At 41.1% G+C, this 20,974-nt stretch overlaps 1 protein-coding gene across 3 annotated transcripts in view; it reads left to right on the forward strand.

The window, feature by feature from the left end:
* Positions 1–1,532: 1,532 nt before the first annotated feature.
* Positions 1,533–20,974, forward strand: part of GALC (galactosylceramidase) — a 40,171-nt gene continuing 20,729 nt past the window's right edge. For all 3 annotated transcript variants that reach the window (XM_054567182.1, XM_054567183.1, XM_054567184.1), the window contains exons 1-8: positions 1,533–1,731; positions 8,452–8,520; positions 8,780–8,843; positions 10,025–10,138; positions 12,013–12,152; positions 13,998–14,036; positions 15,578–15,708; positions 18,429–18,584. In XM_054567182.1, coding sequence (XP_054423157.1) covers positions 1,537–1,731; positions 8,452–8,520; positions 8,780–8,843; positions 10,025–10,138; positions 12,013–12,152; positions 13,998–14,036; positions 15,578–15,708; positions 18,429–18,584 — 908 coding nt within the window. In that variant the 5' untranslated portion in view covers positions 1,533–1,536. The remainder of the gene's footprint in view (positions 1,732–8,451; positions 8,521–8,779; positions 8,844–10,024; positions 10,139–12,012; positions 12,153–13,997; positions 14,037–15,577; positions 15,709–18,428; positions 18,585–20,974) is intronic.

The raw sequence follows: 20,974 nt of genomic DNA on the forward strand, positions 1-20,974 counted from the left end.
TCTGGGCAGGCGAGGCCCCCTGACATAGAGCTAACTGCTGTCCCGCTCTCGTGCAGGTGCCGCAAGCCCCTCCGGTGCCGTTGCATCATGGGTTGGAGTCACACCCAGTTTCCTGGCCCTCAGCACAGGCATGGCTTTTAACATGACTAAAACGCTGGCCACATTCTTCAGATATGCGAAGTAACTCTCAATGGCCTGGCTCTGCTTCCCTCATCCCCCAAGCAGTAGCGGTGGGGACTTTCTTCGTTTTGGGGAGTACCTCTAGCTCAGCCCCCTGGTACACGGATGCCAAGTGTGGAATTTCCCAGGAGCCTGTCTATGGGTGGTCCCACTCTGCAAACAAGGCTGCTCTGACCATGTGTGCAGATATCCTAAGTGCGTCTCCTTGCCAGATGTGTCTGCTCCGACTTAGGTCGTTCCCTTCTTGAACCAGAGTGTCATGGCTGACTGACAGCCATATGGGTTGACATGACCGACTCCATTTTTTAAATATATTTTATACTATATTGATTGAACCAATGCTATTTTATTGGTCCTGCTCGCCACACTTGGTTTTTCATCTACTGGTGTTCTAGCTCATGCTTAACATATTGTGTTAGAACAGATGGATCAGAGCGAGTTCTGGGAAGGTAAATCTTTGGGAGTTGGATAGTTACGGACTTGTATCATAGAATGGTGGCAGGAGGGAAGGTAGAGAGTTCAGACGTGTGTGGTACTGGGAAAACAAGAAATAGAAGTAAACAAGTGATCCGAATATAGGGGGCTACATAACTTCAATTTGCTCCAATACCAAGGAAATCAGAAATCTCAGACCAGTGCTGGATTGGCATAAATCCCAGGGCAATTCACAACTTCCCTACTGATTTAGGGCTATCTGTCTAGAACCACTTCAACTGGCAGTGGAAGGTCGTTTATGAAGCTAACAGCTAAATTATACATAGTTACCAGAATGGAGGACCTTGTCACCTAACGTTTGCCAAGCGTGTAACACAGTCAGCTAAAATTGACCGGGTGCCTGTTACCCTATTTGTACTTAATCATGTCCCCATACGACTGCTCTTCCCGTTTCATCTCACATGAGCAAGAAACAGGATCAGAAAGCTACATGACTCGACCAAGGTGACAGCTGAACTGTCGCTTGGGTAGGGGCTGTGAGCCCCTCAGTCAGTCCCCGTTCTTGCACCGGCACGTGGTAGATGCGCCCTGAAATTGACGGTGGCGGGCATGGTAGGGCCTTCTCTGCCTAATGGCCTTGTCTGGCCTTGGACATCCACTTCCCTTTTGCTAAGGTGCTCGAAGAGGGGCGGACCGAGGAGAAGCAGCGAGGCGAGCACACGTTAAGGCAGGTGCCGGACCCTGACGAAGGCGCGACCGGAAGAGGCTCGCCGGGCCCTCCCACAACAGTACAGAGGCGGCACCGGCGCCCTGTGGCCTGCATCCTACAGGCGGCGGAGGCGTCAGCGGCTTCCTGCCCTTTTCCAACATGACGGCGACCGGACCCGCCTCCCTGGGCGCCTGAGTCATGTGACCCACACAATGGCTGAGAGCCTACTGCAGGCTTCCCAGCAACGCCGAACGAAAGCCATGACGGCCGCCGCGGGTTCGGCGGGCCGGGCCGCCGTCCCTCTGCTGCTGTGCGCGCTGCTGGCGCCCAGCGGCGCATACGTGCTCGACGACTCCGACGGGCTGGGCCGGGAGTTCGATGGCATCGGCGCGGTCAGCGGCGGCGGGGTGAGTGGCGGGAGGTGGGGTGCGGGGCGGGGCGCCGGGGTCCACCTTGTCCCGCCCCACAAATCTCCAGTCGCGGCCCCGCTCCGGGCGGGCGCCCCAGGTTCGGCGGTGCCTGCGCACCCCTTGCTGGACTGGGTCCAGCGCTTGCTCCTCTAGGGCGAGCCTAGAGAGGCAGTTAGGTTTAACAGATGAGCATCCCGAGGTCCACCGAGTGACAGGTGTAGACAGTCACAAAGCTGGGACCTGAACTTTCAACGTGGGCGTGGGCACCGGGGCCGGGGCTGTGTTCACCGAAGAGATGGCGCTCCGGGAGGGTTGCTGCAGAAATCCTGGGAGCCGGAGAGCCTCTATCCAGCGGAGGGAATGCCCCAGTGAGATTATTCGGCTGTACCTTTTCTCTTTCACAGAGTTGGGTCGTGGAGTCAGAAGCGAAGCGCTAGACCTGTAGTGCAGGGTGCACCTGAACTCTTTCAAAGGGGCCAGTGCAAAATAGTTTTTTTTAAAAAAATTATTTTATTTTTCTATTAAAGTTTGCATTCAACAGTATTTTGTATTAGTTTCAGCGGGTAGACATTCATATAGGTTACAAAGAGTTCCCTCCGATAATTTGAGTTCGCACTGGGTACCATAGATAGCCATTACAATATTGTTCACTGTATTCCCTATGCTTCACCCAACATCCCCAAGCCTATTTTGTAACTACCAGTTAGTATTTCTTAATCCTATTTCCCCGCTCCCAACATCCCTCCCTTGTGGCAACTGTCAGTCTGTTCTCTGGATCTTTTAAGTCTCAATAGGTTTTTATTGGAGGCAGGACAGGTGCCTCAAGGCATCTTAGGTAAAGCAAGAGGCCTGAAACCACCTGGGACTTTTTTTTTTTTTTTTTTAAATGGCAGGCTGTATGCTAGTATCAACTTATATTGAGAATTGTTTATTGCTGGGGGCTGTGTTGCCTCCGATGGGCAAGGCCCACGGGGGTGAGTTGTCCACTAGAAGGTCCAGGGCCTCTGTACATCATTTATGTGCGGGAGGAGGGGGACACATTGGCTCAACAGCAAAGACAGTGGCTAGCCGCTGTTCGGGTGCCTAAGGATCACCTGGTGTGCTTGTTGAAACGCAGATGCTGACCACCCGCCAACCCCCATTCAGAGTGTAGTTTGGAGTGGGACCTAAGAATCTGCATTTTAACAAATGCACCATTTGATTCTCATGCTGAGTATTGAGCCACAATTTCCTTTTTTCTAATTCAAAGATCTCCAGAGCAAGCGATGAATTTCTAAAAAATAAACTTTTAATTTTAGAATCATTTTCGGTGTGCAGAAAAGTTGGCAAGACAATACAGAATTCTCATGTACCCTGCAGCAGTTTCTTCTGCTGTCAGCATCCCACGTTGCTATGGGACATTTTTCACAAAGCAATATTGTTAACATTAATGGAAGTTCGTATTTCCCTTCATATTCCCTTAGTTGTTACCACATGTTCTTTTTTTCTGTTCCAGCACTCTATGCAGGATACCAGTTACATTTAATTAGCATGTCTCCTAGCCCTCTTTTGGCTGTAACGCTGGGACAGGTTGGTGTGATTTATGCAAGGGACAGAAGGGCCACTCCAGCTTTGTGCAGAATTCTGTGGGCACAGCTGATCGTTTCCTTAGCCTTCTGATCATGCTGTTGGGCAGCCTCCAGGCATGGAGATGCGCGTCAATAGCATGACAGTTCTCGGCTCCATACCAAATTTACTTGATTTTTGTCCCATAGCTGTAACCTTTGTCTTGTCTTTCTTTTATTCTTGGTAACTTTTGAGTCTGCAGGGTTTATGGTGCAGACCTTCGAGTGAGAGGGATTTTCTTTTCTGTACCCCAGATCATGGATAAAGTTAATTTTATTTGAAAATATTAATGCGGAACTCCTGAATGGGTTGTCTGTTGGGTTGAATCAGATGGAACGTGCATCCTCAAATGCAATTTGGAACTAGCTTCTTGGGTGGATGTTTTATATTGGTTTCAGCCCATAGATAACTAGTGTTGTGGCTGGACTGGTTCTCATGATTGCAATGTCCTCAGCAATGACCATCAGGCAACTTGGGGGGGAAAAAAGGCTTATTACTCACAAGTGATAAGGAAGGTTGATTGCTCCATATCTGATTGAACACCTTGGACCACACACTGAGTTTGCAGGTGAGGAAAGGGGGGGTGTGGCTTTCAGTGCCTGCTTCTATTGGGGTGGAGGTGGGAGCCTGGTGTTTTGCAGACTCCCTCTGTTGGTGAACTTAAACTTAAAAGCCCCATCCCAACCTGGCTTTTTATTTACTTGTATGGCTGGCAACGTGTTTACCCGAGACAGCCTACTTTGAAATGGTCACCTCTTTGAAGTGGATGCCGCAATAATCAAAGCTTACCTCAGGCACTTGCATCAAAAAAAAGAAGAAACCAACTCTCAGGGCTTACTGTGCAGTTCATCCTTGATGCTGAGGCATCAAAGTCAATGATGAGGATAGTAACTGCCTGGGTAACTGACATGGTGAAAGTCAGGGGTAGGGCCTGTCGTAACCTACAAACTTCGCATCTAAATAGGACTGTAGTGGCACTCCTATAACAATTATACAGGCAATAGTTTGAAATCCAGCTCATAGCCATTGTCCCAAGCTTGAAGGGTCCTGCCATGAAACCAGGCCAGGGATCTCGAGGCTCTGGGAATCTGTTCACTGGTTTTGGCAATAATGCAAAATATTTTAACATTTTGGGCCATCCGGTATAAGTAGGTTTGAACCTGTCCTGAGTTGGTAGATTGCTCCATATCTCCTCGAACCAGTCTCTCAGTCTTGAGAGTAGGTCAGTTCATTTTAAGGGCTGGGTCTCGTTTCGGAAGGTGGTGATGCAGGTGGGCTCCCAAAGTTAAGCCTTCATGGTGTAAGAATTTGTGATATTAAATCAAGTGTTTAAACTTGCTGAAAATGGCAGTCTTTGATTATGTCTAACTTATAACTCAGTTTGAAATTATTAAAATGGGAATTGTTTCATAACTCAGAGTAGGTGGATCTTAATCTACTTTGATAGTGTCTCTCTGTGTAGTGCATTACTCATCTTAGAAGCTCAAATACTGATTAATTGAAATGGTTGCAACACATTTTTTGCACACCATTTTAAACTTCTTTGTAGAGTCCCTGGTACCTAGCACAGATTGTGGCAGTAGGTGTTTGGAATGTTCTCATTTACTCTTTATTTGCAGTAGGAAAGGCAGGATGGTGTAGCAATTAAGAATGTGGATTATACCCTAAGAATCCGGAAACACCAATTCAAAAGAACTTATGCAGCCAGTGTTCATAGCAGCACCATTTACAACAACCAAGTGCTGGAAGCAACCTAAGTGCCCATCTGTAAATGAGTGGCTCAAAAAACTATGGTATATTTACACAATGGAATACTACGCAGCAGAAAGGAGTTCCTGTCCTTTGCAACAGCATGGATGGAACTGGAGAGCATTATGCTAAGTGAAATAAGCCAGGCCATGAAAGACAAATACCATATGATCTCACCTATAAGTGGAATCTAATCAACAAAACAAACAAGGAAGCAAAATATAACCAGAGACGCTGAAATAAAGAACAAACTGACAGTAACCAGAGGGGAGGGTGGAAGGTGATAAAGGGGGAGAGAAGGGGAAGGGTCAAGTCAAGGAACATGTATAAAGGACCCATGGACAAAGCCAAAGTGGGGAAAGATGGAGGGTGGGAGGTGGGGGGTGGGGGGGGCAGAGGAAAGTGATGGTGGGGAAATGGAGACAACTGTACTTGAACAACAATTTAAAAAAAAGAATGTGAACGCAAGAGCAGATTGTGGGCCCTGCCATTCACTGTACAGCCTTGGGAAGGTTACTTAACCTCTCTGTGTCTCAGTTTCTTTTTTGGGGACACAGTGATACTTGCCTGATAGGAACGTTATGAGGAAATATGTAAAGTACTTGGGATGGCATCAGGTACATGACTAATTTTAGTTAATATCATCTTATTTCATAGATTAGGAATGAGGAAGTTGTCCCAAGGATGGTAAGTGAAACAGGTGTTCCAATTTGCATATACAGTGCCTGCCCTGTATTGAAAGCCTCCTACATGGCAACTGTCGTGCTATGGGCTTCCTCCTGTGCTGGCTGGAAAGAGCTCCAGGCTGTATTCAGAGGGATGTGATTAGTAATTTGTTATTGTTGATGGCGATTTCCACATTTGGCTGCACTACCCTTAACTGACTATTCTTGTGGACTGACCTTTTTGCAATGGATGTGACTGTGGGCTTGCAGTAGTGTGTTTGCTTAAAGTTGGTACTTTCGGGGATAAGGATAGGAGTGCAGAGAGGGCTAAATAACCCCGAAAACAGCAAAACCCACCATTCCATTCTAAGTGCATAGTGCAGGGCAGGAAGCATTGTTTGCGTTGGGTCAAAGATAGTTTGTATGCATATATAATGTTCATTCACTGAGTGCCTACTTAAATATTTGAACCTCTGCTAGTCTGTAAGCTATTTGAGAACAGCGACTGTCTTATTAAAAACAATTTGTGTATATAATGCCTGTCACTTATTGAGAGCGTACTATGTGCCAGTTGCTATGCTAAGCCCTTTGCATGCATCTTATTTTAATCTTAGAACAGCTGAATTAATATGATAACCCACTTTACCGAAATTTGCCCTTGGTCACACAGCTTGTAAATGATGGAATCAGGATGCAATTAGATTGCCTGTACTAATGCAACAAATGATAATGTAAAAGATATTAAATACGCATTTATTGAATAAGAGAATCAATGGGATATGTGCTTAAATGAGACATAATCCCTGTCCTCAAAGAATTTTAAAAAGTGAAAAGACTAAAGCAGTGATTAGGATGCAGGATTAGAAGACATGGTAGAGATGTGGGCTTGGTGCCAAGGGAGGCCACAGGACAGGCACCTGCTTCAAACCAAGGGACGGGGGAGGGGCGGAAGGCTGGCGGGGGAGCAGCAGTCTCCTCCCTTGAGGAGTTTGAGCCAAAGACTGAAAGATGAATTGGAATTGGCTAAATGAGTATGTGAAATGCATTCCAGAAAGAAGAAAGAGAAAAAGCAGTTTCATTTGATTATTCTCTGGACCAGTGGTCCCCAACCTTTTTGGCACGAGGGACTGGTTTTGTGGAAGACAATTTTACCTTAGACCAGAGTGGTGCGGATGGTTTCGGGATGATTCAAGCACATTCCACTCAAGCTCACCTCCTGTCATGTGGCCCAGTTCCTGATTTAGACAGAAGATGTGAGAGTGACAAGGGATAAAGGGTCAGAGTTAGGCTCCAAATAATTAAGGGATTTGGGTATAACATTGAGTGTCTGAACTTTATCCTGAAAGCTCTTGGAGGAGGGGGAGGTCTTGGTAGGTTTACACTGAGAAGTTTCATGATTGGATTTGTATTTTGGGTAAATTAATCTGGCAAGTAGTGTAGAGAATAGAATAGAGGGAGGCAGACGGGAGACTCTGAGACCATTGAGGCTGCCCTCATACTTGAGGAGCCTGATGAAGGCAGTTGAAGAGGAGGGGATGGATGTTTTGAGACAGTAAGGAGGTCTTCATGAATGGAGATGGATGGAAAGTGTGGCGAAAGGGTGACCCTAAGTTTATGGTAAAGGCAGATTGTTGTTCTTTACTAAGATAGCAAGTGCAGGAGAAGGAGCAGATTTAGGAAAAACTGGCTGTGTTTGGTAGGGGATGAGTTATGCTTGAGGTGGTGAGAGCATCGGAGGCCCAGTAAAGGCTGGGGAGGTTCCGGTATGAGGGAGATAGATGTGGGCACCACCAAAATGTCAGAGGTGGTATACGCAATAGTATAAAACAGAACATTGAGTCCTATAAAAGTCAAGCATCTTGCCCCTGTTATACTCCTGGCACGGTGTCAATGGCTTGGGCCTAGGGTTCATCTGGCTTCCAAGCCTAGTGATGTGCTGGTGTTTCATGATAAAACCTATTTCCTTTCTTCCCCCTGGAATACGTTATTGCTCAATTACTGGTTTTTTGGTTTTTTTGTTTAAGCAGTTGTCGGCCATGGTTTAGATACGGTCAAGTGTTGGTTCCCCGTACCTTCCACCTCTGATGCCAGTCTCGTGTGAGGTTTTCTTAGTGCAGCTTTGCCTGGGGATCATCGTATGGTCATTCATAACAATAGCAGGGAGCACTTATAAATCACTAATAAGGAAGAGAAGGGTAGCGATTCCTTTCAGCATTGTGGCTTGTAATATTTTCCTGCAAGATGTAGAGGGTGAAAGTACCTGAGATTCATCCCTCCCATCCTGGCCCCCAGGTATGGTAGTTGACAAATGGTCTCAAGATAAAGAACCAAAGTTTCATTTCTTATAGTAACCACTCTATGAGCCCAGGTCCTCAAGACACATTTGTAATTATGAGGTTCATCAATAGAATTAACAAGGTTACCTCCCAGCCAGCCATCTCAGTAGAATAGAAGCTTGCTTGTTGCTTGGAACCTGTGTTTTAGCTATTGAACAAATAGACCCATTTGCCCAGTGAGGAGCAAAACAGATTCAGGCAAACAACAACAACAACAACAACAACAAAACCATGGGAAATGACTTTATATAGCTCTGCCTTGCCCAAGAGCGGGCTGCATATGGGTAGAGTGCATAAAGCAGTATGAAAAAGTGTTCATGGTAGGGTTTGCTTTATTCATCCTTTTGAAACTTTTCTTTTAGGCAACCTCCCGGCTTCTAGTAAATTACCCAGAGCCCTATCGTTCTCAAATATTGGATTATCTCTTTAAGGTAATGGAAACACAATTGTTTAATGGTACCTGTCATATATTAGAAACTATGGTGAATTTTATCCATTATTTTTATCACCTTCACAATTCTAGTTTTTTTAAAAAATGGCAAATTCCTTTTAGGATCAATTGCTATCTATTTGAAGTTTTGCTTTGGTTTTCTTACCTGTAAAGTCAAAGGCAGCAATTAGTAATTGTCTTGAAGTGTTTTGTCTGTTGTACAGTGAACCACGGGTTAATACTGTTACTTCTTTCTCCAGCCAAACTTCGGTGCCTCTTTGCATATCCTAAAAGTCGAAATAGGTGGTGATGGGCAGACAACAGGTAGGAGTTTGGGAAGTGGGATTCCCCGCCCCCTGCCACCCCAGCATTTCACTCTATGATTAAATTATGGACTGTGATTTCAGAATATAAATAATACCTACATTTTTGACATTGTTTATTGCTTAGTAGATTGTTCCTCAATTTTCTTTTTTCACTCCAGTTCTTTTTAAAAAATTGTATCAAAGTATGCATTTTTCCCCATCAAAAACAGGATTTGGGCTTTAGATGGTTTGTTTAGTTAAAGTAATTAGTAATAAACAAATCCACAGTTTTCTAAAAGCTATATTCACTAGACAGAATATAGGGACAGTTTGAAATTGCATTAAAAAGTTAAAAAAAAGCTTTTCATATTGTATAAAACATGTAAGGCGTTATTAGCTTTAAATAAAATAGGTGGTAGAAATATAAATAATCAGTATTTCAGATACATAGCTCTATTTTTCTTTTCAAAACAAAGTAATTTTTAACCACCAAATCTTCACTCTTAAGTGATGATTTTGATTGGCTTTGTGATGCATGTAGTCAATTACAAGTTTATGGGCTGTAGTTTCTAGGAAGAAGAAAAAGAAAAGGAAAAGGAATTTAATTCTCTCAATTATATTATATAACTTATTATTTATAGGTCAGATTCCATTAGCGTGAACTCTAGTCTATTTGTGCCTTTGTGTTCCTGTTAGTGATTTGGAAATGATTTTTGTTAAACAGACACGTCTGTGGTATTGGTGTTTATGTTGAAAGGAATGGAGCATGAGACTTGGATTGTAGGAGCCCAGGGATTCACACCTGGGAGTGAGAAGCTGGATGTGGAGGTGATGGGAATTTAAAGTTGGATATGGGATTTGAAAACCCCAGAGAGACCAAAAGCCCAGCAGGATGTAGTTCTAGGAATTTGCAATTATATGAGGTGATAACACTTCTCTTAACACCGCTTATAATAGAAATGGAAGGTGCTTACGATGCTTAGGATAATGAAAAAAGATGAAATAATATGCTTTGATCATCCATCTGCAAGTTATATAAGGTTATTCTTCTTTGCCCGACTTCAGGATCGGACGTGGAGCACTCCTCCTGTGAGGTGTGTGCTTGTGTGCTGGGCGAGTGGCCCCCCCACCCCCTACCCCCCACCCGCTGTGCACCGGCAATGGAATTGCTTCCTTTCTCTTTTGTTCTCTTTCTTTCAGATGGCACTGAGCCCTCCCACATGCACTATATGTTAGATGAGAATTATTTCCGAGGATACGAGTGGTGGTTAATGAAGGAAGCTAAGAAGCGGAACCCTAACATCAGACTCATGGGTAAGAAGTGACGTTCGCCATACTTTTGCAGTCTGTCTTCCTGTAACTTTAAAATTATGAATCATGTATGGGGGGGCTCTGTTAACACTGAAGTACTAATACCGTAATTAATACTACCAGTATGCTACCAGTATGCTACCAGTAGTGGAGCATGTGCCAGGCATGATCCCTTTTTTTGCCCTTATATATTATCTCTGATCTTTAGGATAATTCTGGAGGAAGACATTATCCTTATGAGTTTACAGAAGAAGCAGTAGAGGCTCAGAGAGGTTATGCCACTGACTTAAGATCAGATCATTAGTAGATGGCAAAATTAAATTGAGAAACTATTCCATCCCAGAGTTTTTGCTAAGCTACATTCTTCAGCAACATTTCTCATCAAATTTTGTCGAAGGGCAATGCTGTTTATAAAATTGTATATCACATGCAGTAATATTTTCCAGCCGCTTGCAGAATTGTGCATCGCATATAGTAGACCCCATTCCTAGGAGCGATACATACGAAAGGTTTTTGCTTGCTGTGAATCTCGGCGATGTGGGGTTCTGAGTGGTCCAGCCCCAGACCCCTGCCCTGCGGAACTTAGGTTTCAGGGCAGGATCATTGGTTGGCTCTCAGACGGGGCTGTGTTCATTTCACAGTTCTCATGTAGCAGTGTCCGTACTTGTATGATACTTCAAACACACACAGTGGTCGTAGATAGTCGTCATTTGACATGAATTTGATTTTTTGAAACAGGCTTGCATATTCAGACTAAGTTCAGTGAGATTAATGAGATTTCAACAATCACGTTAAAGGACAAGTGTAAGCTTTCCTAAAATAAATAATGAGGAGCCAGTGTATTCTTTGTAAATGGACTTTTGTAAGAGATTCCAGAAATGTTTGGAACAGTGAAAAGCACCATTGACTTCATCGCTTACTTTGCCCTTTGGGCTGCCTTCAAGGTCAGGTCTCATTTAAATGCAGAAAATCGGGCACGTGGAACCCTGTCCTAACCAAGATTTACCCGTGGTTGGACCTTCAGAATGTATGTGGCGTTTCATTGTTTTAAATGTTCCATTATTTTATTGTTACATCTTTTGAGTAAATACACTTAGACATTCCTCCTGAGTTTAGAAAAATAAACATTTTGTCATTTTGATTTTGATTTTTTTAATGGTGAACTAGGTTGGTAACATATAAACAGGGAATTTAGATGTTTAAGTTTATTTTAATATATTAGTAACAGAATTAGTATTTAGAATTGTAATTAGTGCTTCTCTACTATTCTCATTTTTTCACTTAAAATAATATTAGAGTATTGGAACAATGTGGATTATTTAATATACATCATTTAACAAGGATATATTTTTTTCCCCTATTGAGTCATTGGCATTTATATTGACACAACAAGAAACTAGTTTTGCTAAATTTCAATACCTAGTTTATATTTTAAGTAGCCTTAGTAGTGAATGAGGAATTTGTATTATACTTACCTTGTAGGAGTAGTTAAGCATGAGTTTTTCAGAACTCTATGATTTGACCTTGGACAACAGAAATTGGATATTGAACATCCGCTACAGTAGGTGGTAGAGATGTTAAGTTAAATTGTAAGTTTTTCTCTCTGTTGGTAAGTATCTTCGGGAGAGGTGCTTGTTTTTGTTGCTGTTTGTTTTTATTTCTTTTTCTTGAAAGAGCACTTGGAGTTATCATATCTGACTCCAGGGATCAGTAAGAAATTAGAGTGTTGAAGGGATTTTGAGAATTTGTGCATGGCACGTAAGCTTTCCTTTAGCCAGGTCTGTACTGGCTTTTTGCTTTGCCTGTGTTCTGCTGGGTTTCTTCCGCTGTGTGCTCGGGAGCGCCCGCGTTGCCACCCGCACTGTGCCTCTCTGCAGGGCTGCCGTGGTCCTTCCCTGGATGGCTGGGACAAGGTTTCAACTGGCCTTACGTAAACCGGCAGCTGACGGCCTACTACATCATGAGCTGGATTGTGGGCGCCAAGCATCATCACGATTTGGACATTGATTATATTGGGGTTAGTAATATATTTAAAACATGCTTAACTTTGGCACATTTATTTATAATTTTTTAAAGTGGCACTTTGTTAACTAACCATCTTGTGTCATGAGACTAATTTGTTCTATTGATGTCTGATAATAACATAAATTAACTACATGTAGCCGTTTAATTCCTCCTCTTTGTCCATCCATGTTCTTTCCACTTTTGAAAAATGTCCTGTTTATATTTTCTGAAATATTTTTTAATGTTTATTTTGGGTCTCACTCAGGCTCAAATTCTTCTTTTTCAAAGCTTTCCCTAGTTTTCCTAGTTCTTATAAGAATACAATGTTTACTATACTGATTAGTCTCATTTTGTTCTGAGTCTTCTGTTGTTCTAAACCAGTGGGTGGCAAACTTCCCTAAAGGACCAGAGAATAAATAAATTTAGGTTTTGTAGGTCAAAAGTTATTGATAAGGATATTTTGCAGCTAATTATGTAACCAGTTAAAATGCAACCATTAAAACTGAAAAAACTGTTTACAGCTCTCAGGCTCTAAACATACAGGTAGTGTGCCAGATTTGGCAGGCTGGCAGAAATCTGCCCACCCTTGTCCTAAACTGTTATTTAATGATTAAAAAAATGTAAATCATGGTATCTTGTCTTTCTGGCAGGCTGGAGGCATGCCTCAGGCTGCACTGTACCCTACTGCGCACTATACCGCACATAGAGTGGGTCTCCGTACACTTCTGTTTATTAATATGCCATCTGTCAAATCTGACTTCAAAAGTTTTCATGCAATCAACAAGCAGTTATTTAGTTCCTACTGTGCCGCAGGTACTGTGACTGTTATGTTCCAGGCATAGCAGAATTAATAAGCTCTCGAGGAGTTCAGTGAGAGGGGTAGACACTGGAACAGGTAAACCGCAGAATCACGGGTCATGTAGGACATGGGGACGAGCCGAGGGCTGGAAGCCAGAAACAAGAGCACAGCACACTGGTTCTTATTGTCCTTCTCCAAATTATAACTGAAAATTAGTTTGCATTTGACAACATGTTAAGGTATTTTTAACCCATAGTGAGACTAAATGTAGGTTTGGGTCTAATAGTATTCTATTACGGTAAAGTCACACTTAGAAACTCTTTCTGGTGAATAATGGGTGATTCACATCTTTTTAGACTGTTATAATCACATGGGGTGGTGAGGAGCTTCTTTGATAAGAAACTCTCCTGTATCACTGGAGTAAAAAAAATCACAGTACCTGGACTCTAGGCCCATCTTTGTAATTAGTGGTTTTCTCAGCTGCAGGATTCAAGTCGTGGAGGTTCTCTTTCAACCCTAAATTCCCATGCTTCGTGATCCTAAACCCAAGAGACTTGTGCCTGTTGTTTTTATTCTTATTAAGAATTCACTTTGTGATGTAGCACATCATTGTGCTTTTCTGTGTGTGCTAAAATAATTTCTCCTGCATGGTGTACTTAGGAATACCTGGCTCTCAGGCGTGCCTCTGGGAACCTTCTAGGAAGTGTCACAGCAGCCCCTCTGTCTGTTAGGTCTCCGGTGTCAGCGTAGTTCCTGGCACATCACCTTGTCAGTATTTATTGAAAGATTCATGGTTCCATTTTTGGAAATCTCTGGAATAAACAATTTTAGAAAATACCTCAGAAATATTTTAAACTTTTTAAAGGTAGTATTTTAATTTTAAAAGTTATGTTGTCTTATAAATATCAGTACATTCAACAACAGACCATCCCGTAAAGTAAGGAAAACGGCTTTTCAGGTGATATGACAGAGGATGAGAGGAATGGCGTTTAGTGATAATGTCTGTTTTCTGACACTTAAAAACTTTTAGTTCAGGCTTTCTAACTTTCTGTTTTGCAGATTTGGAATGAGAGGTCATTTGACATCAATTATATCAAGGTTTGTACAACTTAAAAATCTTTTAATCTTTAAATGATTAATAAATAATTCCTTTGTGGTTCCATGGAAATTAGTAGTAAAAGCTGTATTTGTTTATAGCACAGTTAATTGTTTTGCTAGTTGTGACACAAAATTTAAGCAAAACCTTAATAATATTTAGACTCCTGATTAAGGCATGTGCAATTTCCTGTAAGCCCTGAATTTTATTTATATATAGATATATATGTGTGTGTATGTATATGTATGGGTATGTGTGTGTGTATGTGTGTGTGTGTGTGTGTGTGTGTGTGTGTATATATAAAAAATACTATTATGAGTCTGTTCTAATTCCATTGTGGTCTAATTCAACTTACCTTGTTTGAAAAACTGCTATTTTAAAGAATTTAGATCATTTCCTTTTCTCTCAACCTTTAGTTTACCTGCAGTAAAATATCTCAGGATATAAAAACTTTTAGCGTTTAATTGCCATTTGGTAGCAACATTTTATTGGCATCTGTGTCCTGTTTGTTAAAATACCCATTTAAAGAGTTCAGTAATGGCAGATGAGTGTAGGTGTTGGGGTTCGATAAGCTTTCTGAATAAATATTCCATATAGTATAGCAAGATGGCCCCTGGGAAAATGGTATGGATTTGTTTTTAAGAGTAGAAATTAATCTAATACAAACAAATGATTTATATAAAAGTGGCAGGGCTACCGTTTCTTTTGCTTTTGCTATTTACGTTGTGTTGAAGATTTGCCTTGGGTTTTCAGTGACGTGGGTTTTAAATTGTGTTTGGAAAACCCCATTTGGGGTCCGAGGGCGGTGGGTGGAAGGGGCTGTGTCAGTCTCTGGACGGTGCTGAGCACCAGAGTGGGCACCCTATGCTGTGTTGTCTTATTTCCTGTTAGAGTTCAGCTTGTTGCTTTTAATTTTCCTGGGGAGATAGTCCTACAGGTAGATTCTTATTGCCTGTCTAGTCTAGACATGTGAAAGACTTGAGGGTAACCATGGAATATTTCTTATTTCTCAATGGTGCAAAATATTGAGAACTAATATTTTCAGTAATGGTAGAATATGTAAAGACGCCAGAAAATACTCAAAGTAAAATGATAATTTAAAGCATTTTACCAAATGGTATGTTTAATATGATTCCAATCTTATTTTGTTTCTATATAGGAAATTGCCTGAGTGTATTCCAAAAATAATAGTGGCTATTTCCGGGTAGTGCTATTACGATTTTTTAAATTTTTTTTTCTTTTTACTTTCTACCATCCCATCCAAAGTTTTTATGGTTAAACATAATTTTGAAGGTAGAGGGAAAATCCCTCTAAAACATTTTTACCTCATGCGTTTGTTTATTTTCTTCTAACATTTCCATGAAGTAGATTATCTTGATAATAATGCTTTTATTTTCCATAGGAAGCAAGTTTCTACTGAGAAATAATTTTAACACCATTGTCCAGGATGCTGAATTTTGAAGATACCTTAACTACCTTGGCTGTAATTCAACAGCTGAGAACTCACTGTAGCCTTTCCTATGTTCTGTCCTCCCTCCCAAAGGTTTTAAGAAGAATGCTGGACTATCAAGGCCTCCAGCATGTGAAAATCATAGCGAGTGATAATCTCTGGGAGCCCATTTCTATTTCTATGCTGCTCGACTCTGAGCTCTTGAAGGTGATTGATGTTATAGGGTAAGGAATATTCTACTTTGAAAACTGAGTTTCTGGTTGCTTGTTCTGGATATTGACTATGCCTTTCTTTTTGTGTTTTCCTCTCCATTTGATTACATTTTCAGAACGTAGCTTTCTTGTGTTTACTTAAGCGTGTATAACTGAAACTTCATTCCTTTGAAGCGTATGAATTTGGGATTTTTCTATGACCATGAAAGGTACTGGTAATTTTTAAAAGCTGTGTTAATGTTTTCAGTAATAAAACTTGGCTTTTCTTAGATTAAGGGGGAGGACAATATTTACATTTTAGAAGTTATGAAAGGCAATGTCATGAAATTAGTTCCTAACACTCAGACTTCCTGTGGTCTTTATTTTTTTTCAGGCTTTATTTTTTTATACAAGTATATTTCAACCAGAGATATGCTGAACATACATTTGGCTTTTGGCTGGGACTGAATATCATGATCGTAGAATGAGGTTTAAAAAAAATTAAAATTAACATTATTACAAGTATTAGTAGTCACATTTTCCACGTTGGGCATTATGGTGCCAAGACAAGAATTTATTAACCCTGGTAGGTGCTAGCTCGTTCTTGTGGTCTCTGTTGAGTATATTTACAATACTGAAAGGTGCTCTTTTCAACTGAATTCAGGGACTCAAAAAATCTTGGTGAAACCTCATTTTTCTCAAATGTTTCTTTTTATATTCTCTGTTTGATACACACACACACGTATATATAAGGTCTCTCCAGAAAGTACCCAGCCACGTAATATGAAAAATAGAGACATTTATTGAAGAAGATCCAAGAAACATTGTACATAGGACAATGATGCCTCAGTGCCCTTCAAAGTAGGCACCTTGGGAGCTCACACAGCTCTCCCTAATCACCATCCGCTGCCCCTTCCTATTTTCCTGAATCTCCTCTAGGGTCTGAAATTTCTTTCCTTTCAAAGGCGATTTCAGTTTTGGGAAAAGCCAGAGAAGTTGCAGGGCCCCAAATCTGGGCTGGGGGTCTGAGTCACCTGGGTGATTTGATATTTTGCCAAAGAACTCTGCACCCGATGTGATGCATGAGCGAGCACGGTGAAGCTGCCAGTCACCAGTTGCCCGTAGCTGCAGCCCTCGGAATCATTCAAATAGTTTCCATGGAGGAATGTTCAAGCTTAACGAAAATTTGATGCAGATTTGTTGCTCTACTCACTCAGTCATTTTGAATGTGACGGCCACACTGTAGACATGCTCACTCATTGGCATGTACTGCCCTCACTGACTAGTATAGTGAAGTTGTCATTGTTCATGGGTGCGTGTTTCAATCCATTCTCCTTGGCTGCCAGGTTACATCAATGTCATGTAACTGTTCTCATTGAATTAACAGTGGTTGGACTTCTTCTGGACAGAGCTTGTTTTATATGTATATAGACACACATATTTTTCCTCACGAAATCTTGAAGTGCCAAATTGATGTTGTGCCCTCAGCTGTCTTTACTAGATATAATGAATTCACAAATAGGACTTTCTCTTAAAAGATTCATGACTGAAATGGAATTAAAAAACTGCAAACTCTATCAGGACTTCATAATTATTCTTTTAATGTAATGAATGCGACTGCCCCAAACTACAAAGATAAATCCAATCTTTATTATCTGCTTCTGTTAGTATTAATTTTTTAAAAAATAACCGTTGGCCTAAAAAGTATACACTCATGTCCCTAAAGTTATTCAGCTAACGTGCTCTCGTTACTATACTGTCGGTCTGTTTCCTATTTTACTTTTGAAATTTCTTAATTGTTTTTGTTCAGTCATCAGTAGTCTGCACAGTCGTCATTATGGCAGTATTTTACTCTTGGAATAATAAATATACATTTCTACTTCAACTGACTGACCCCTTTCAAATGCTAGAATAAAGGGGAAGGTTCGTTCCTCAGGGGCCGGGTTTCCCAGCCTCTGCCGTTTTGGTGTTTCTCTGGGTAATTCTTTGTGGTGGGGACCTGCGCTGTGCCTTGTGGGATGTTTAGCCGCATCTCGGGCCTCTGCTCCCTGGATGCCCTCCCTGGATGCCCTCCCTAGATACCAGCCCCAAACCCTGCCCACCGCCCCCCATCCCCCGCCCGCCAGCAGGCAATACCGCCCAGTGTGAGAGCCAGCACTGCTCTGGGATTATAACTTGTAGTTTTTCCAAGGTAATTTATTCAAGAAAGAACTCTGTGTGGGTTTTTATTGTTTTTTGTTGTTTTGGGGGAGCAAATGCCAAGTTGTCTTTCTCTGTTTACTAAGGCTGGGAGCAAGGGAGGAAGTACTACTTTATGTAATAGACTCATTAGTCTTATTTTGTGCTCCCTTCTCACTCTTCCTTTCTGGGGTCCCAAACCCTGGTCTTCCCCTGGGAAGTCTGGATCCTGTCTCCACGCTCTTCACCTCTTGGAGGGTTCTAGGCTGTGGCCTCCTCTGCTACCTCCATCTATCAACATGCTTCCATAAATTTTATGGTTTCCAGAAACAGATTTCTCATTCATCTTCCTTCCCATTTAGTGTGTGGCTGTAGGTTTCTCTCATCTTAAGAGCCCCCTGAGACGTAAGGCTGGGAAGCAGGTGCTTACAATCTGTGTGAGGTCCACCTGGAAGCTGCCCATTGTTTTCAAATAGAACGTGTCGGAGAAGGCGTGCATTTTTATTTACTCAACAAGTGGATATAAGTGCTGCGTTTAGACCTTTTCCCATTTCCTCCCATCCTTTCTTTTCTAGAGCTCATTATCCTGGGACCCACACAGTACAGAATGCCAAGCTGACCAAGAAGAAGCTTTGGTCTTCTGAAGATTTTAGCACTTTAAATAATGAAGTGGGTGCTGGCTGCTGGGGCCGCATATTGAACCAGAATTATATCAATGGCTACATGACTTCGTAAGTATTAACGACTTTTAAAGGTTTTTACCTTGAAAATTTTTTAAAACAGAAATTGTAGAAAAATGTGCAGTGGATTTCCATATTCTCACAGATTCAATGATTGTAAACATTTTGCCTTAGTAGCTTCATCTATAACTATATCTGTACCTAGAATACATCTATTTATTTTTCTATATTTGAATATCATCTGTATTAAATAAAATCAGGCTTATTGACATATAATTAATATATAGTAAAATGTATGTACTTCTATGATTTTAACAAGCAATATATATGTATGTATATGCATGTATATATACATATATATTTATAAAGTAAAATTACAGATATCATGACACTTTACCCCTAAATATTTTAGCATGTGGCTCCAAAAGTAAGGATATTTTCCTATGTGATCACAATATCATTTTGATACATAAGAGCATAAGGACATTTAAAAAATATTTCTAATAACTAGTTTATATGCAAGTTTTCCTACTTGTCTCTAAAAATGTTATTTATAGCTTTTTTTTTTAAAGTAAGAGCCAAACAGCAATCATTGCATTTAGACATTATGACCCTAAAATCACTTTTAGTCTAGAATAGTTTCCTTCCTTCCTCATTTTTTATGACAGTGACCTTTATAGAAGAATGGGGAAGGTGTTGTGTGGATTACTCACTTTCTAATCCGCCTCTGGACAAGAAATTTCCCTTGTACCTTCACTTCCTTTGTGTAACTGTCTGTTCCCAAAGCAGAGGTCCTGAAGAGAGAACACAACTCTTTTTTTATTTCTCAGGGAAGATTTTTAAATGCTTTGAGGAGCTTTAATTGTAATTAAATTCAACTTAGCTTTCTAAAACAAAAATAAATAGAGCAAAAGCAAGCCAATATATACTTCTATGATGTTAATGTGAGCTGACATTATTCTGACAGCCTTCTTTGTTCTTTGTCTTCTCTTTTTGAAAGGAAAGATGCTTATCATGGAGCCTTTGCTTCTAATAACTTAATTTGGTATTATTAGGAGTCATATCTACTCATTGCAGAGAATTTTGTAACTACATATAAATACAAATGAGGAAACAAAGTCACTCATATTTCTGCCACCCAGAAGTAACTGTTCTTAAAAATATCACTATACATCTTCCCATTTATATTATATATGCAAAATTTTAACACGGAATTGAGAACATACTATGTAATGTTCAATAAATAAGCTGCTTTTCACTTAATAAGGCATTATGAACTTTTTCTCATACTTCAGTATACTTTGACTTCATCACTTGTAGTTTTTATATATGTTCTTTTACATAAGGCAGCATTTCCCAAACTTGCCTTGTCTCAAGAAGCACCTAGATACTTGCTTGTACTGATTCTCGGCGGCCGCCCAGACCTGCTGAACCTGGATCTCCAGGGACGGTGCCTGGAACTCTACTGGGCTAGTTGGTGCCCAGGTGATCCTGGGGCACACAAATTTGGGAAACTCTGATGTAGAAAATATATTATACCTCATTGAATATTGTTCTTTTCCTAGGAATCAAAGTTATTTCTTTCTATTTTAGTTACAGCTCAGCACACTCTGAAATGACCAGTTGCATACAGATATCTTCATAGACATCTATGATTGTTTCCTCTGGGTGTATTCTTGGAAATGGAATCTGTGTCTGGGTCAGAGATCTCTAGGGTTCCAAGGCATTTTTATATATTACAAAGTGCTCTCCATGTTGTTTACTTATATTTCTAGCACCAGCCAGAGAAGACGCCATGCATCTTATAATCCATGGGTAAAATCATGAGAACCCTTAAAATTTTCACTGGTAGTAAGGATTTTTGAAAATTGGGACTATTATTCCTACTTTGTGTTGACAGAATTAGAAGGCTTTGACTTTCTAAGAATGTCAGTCTGCCGTTTTATTATGGGTGAGGACTTGATAAGAAAAATAACCTGTTTATTTTATTACCTGAGTAAAGTCTGGTTTTTCTTTTGTTTGTTTTGTTTTTTGTTCTTAGCTCTGAGGAACCCAGCAGTACCAGGGTCCAGGGTCTAGAGATTCCCTTTTGCCCTTGGATTTCTCTGAGAACCAGAGTCACAATTTTAGGGGTGAGCACCTTCTGTGGACGTCTCACAGAATGGACCAAAATACTGACCAGCAAGCTGACCCAAGTAGTACTTGTAGGTGAAGCAGGATCATAGCAGTGCTACAGCCCAGACTTTGTTCTGTGTTCTTCATGTGCTTGGTACATTTAATTCTCACAGCAGTCACATGAACTAGGTACAGTTCTTATCCTCATTTTACAGGTGAGAAACTGAGGTCCAGAGAGGTTAAGTGGTAGAGCCATGATTTCAACGCAGGCAGTCAGTCTCGATTTTAAAACTTTGCAGTCACTCAGAACTGCATAAAATTATGTC

The sequence above is a fragment of the Pteronotus mesoamericanus genome, unplaced genomic scaffold (genome assembly GCF_021234165.1).
Source record: "Pteronotus mesoamericanus isolate MK-2021 breed Mesoamerican mustached bat unplaced genomic scaffold, CSHL_Meso_final contig_182, whole genome shotgun sequence".
NCBI classification, from domain to species: domain Eukaryota; kingdom Metazoa; phylum Chordata; class Mammalia; order Chiroptera; family Mormoopidae; genus Pteronotus; species Pteronotus mesoamericanus.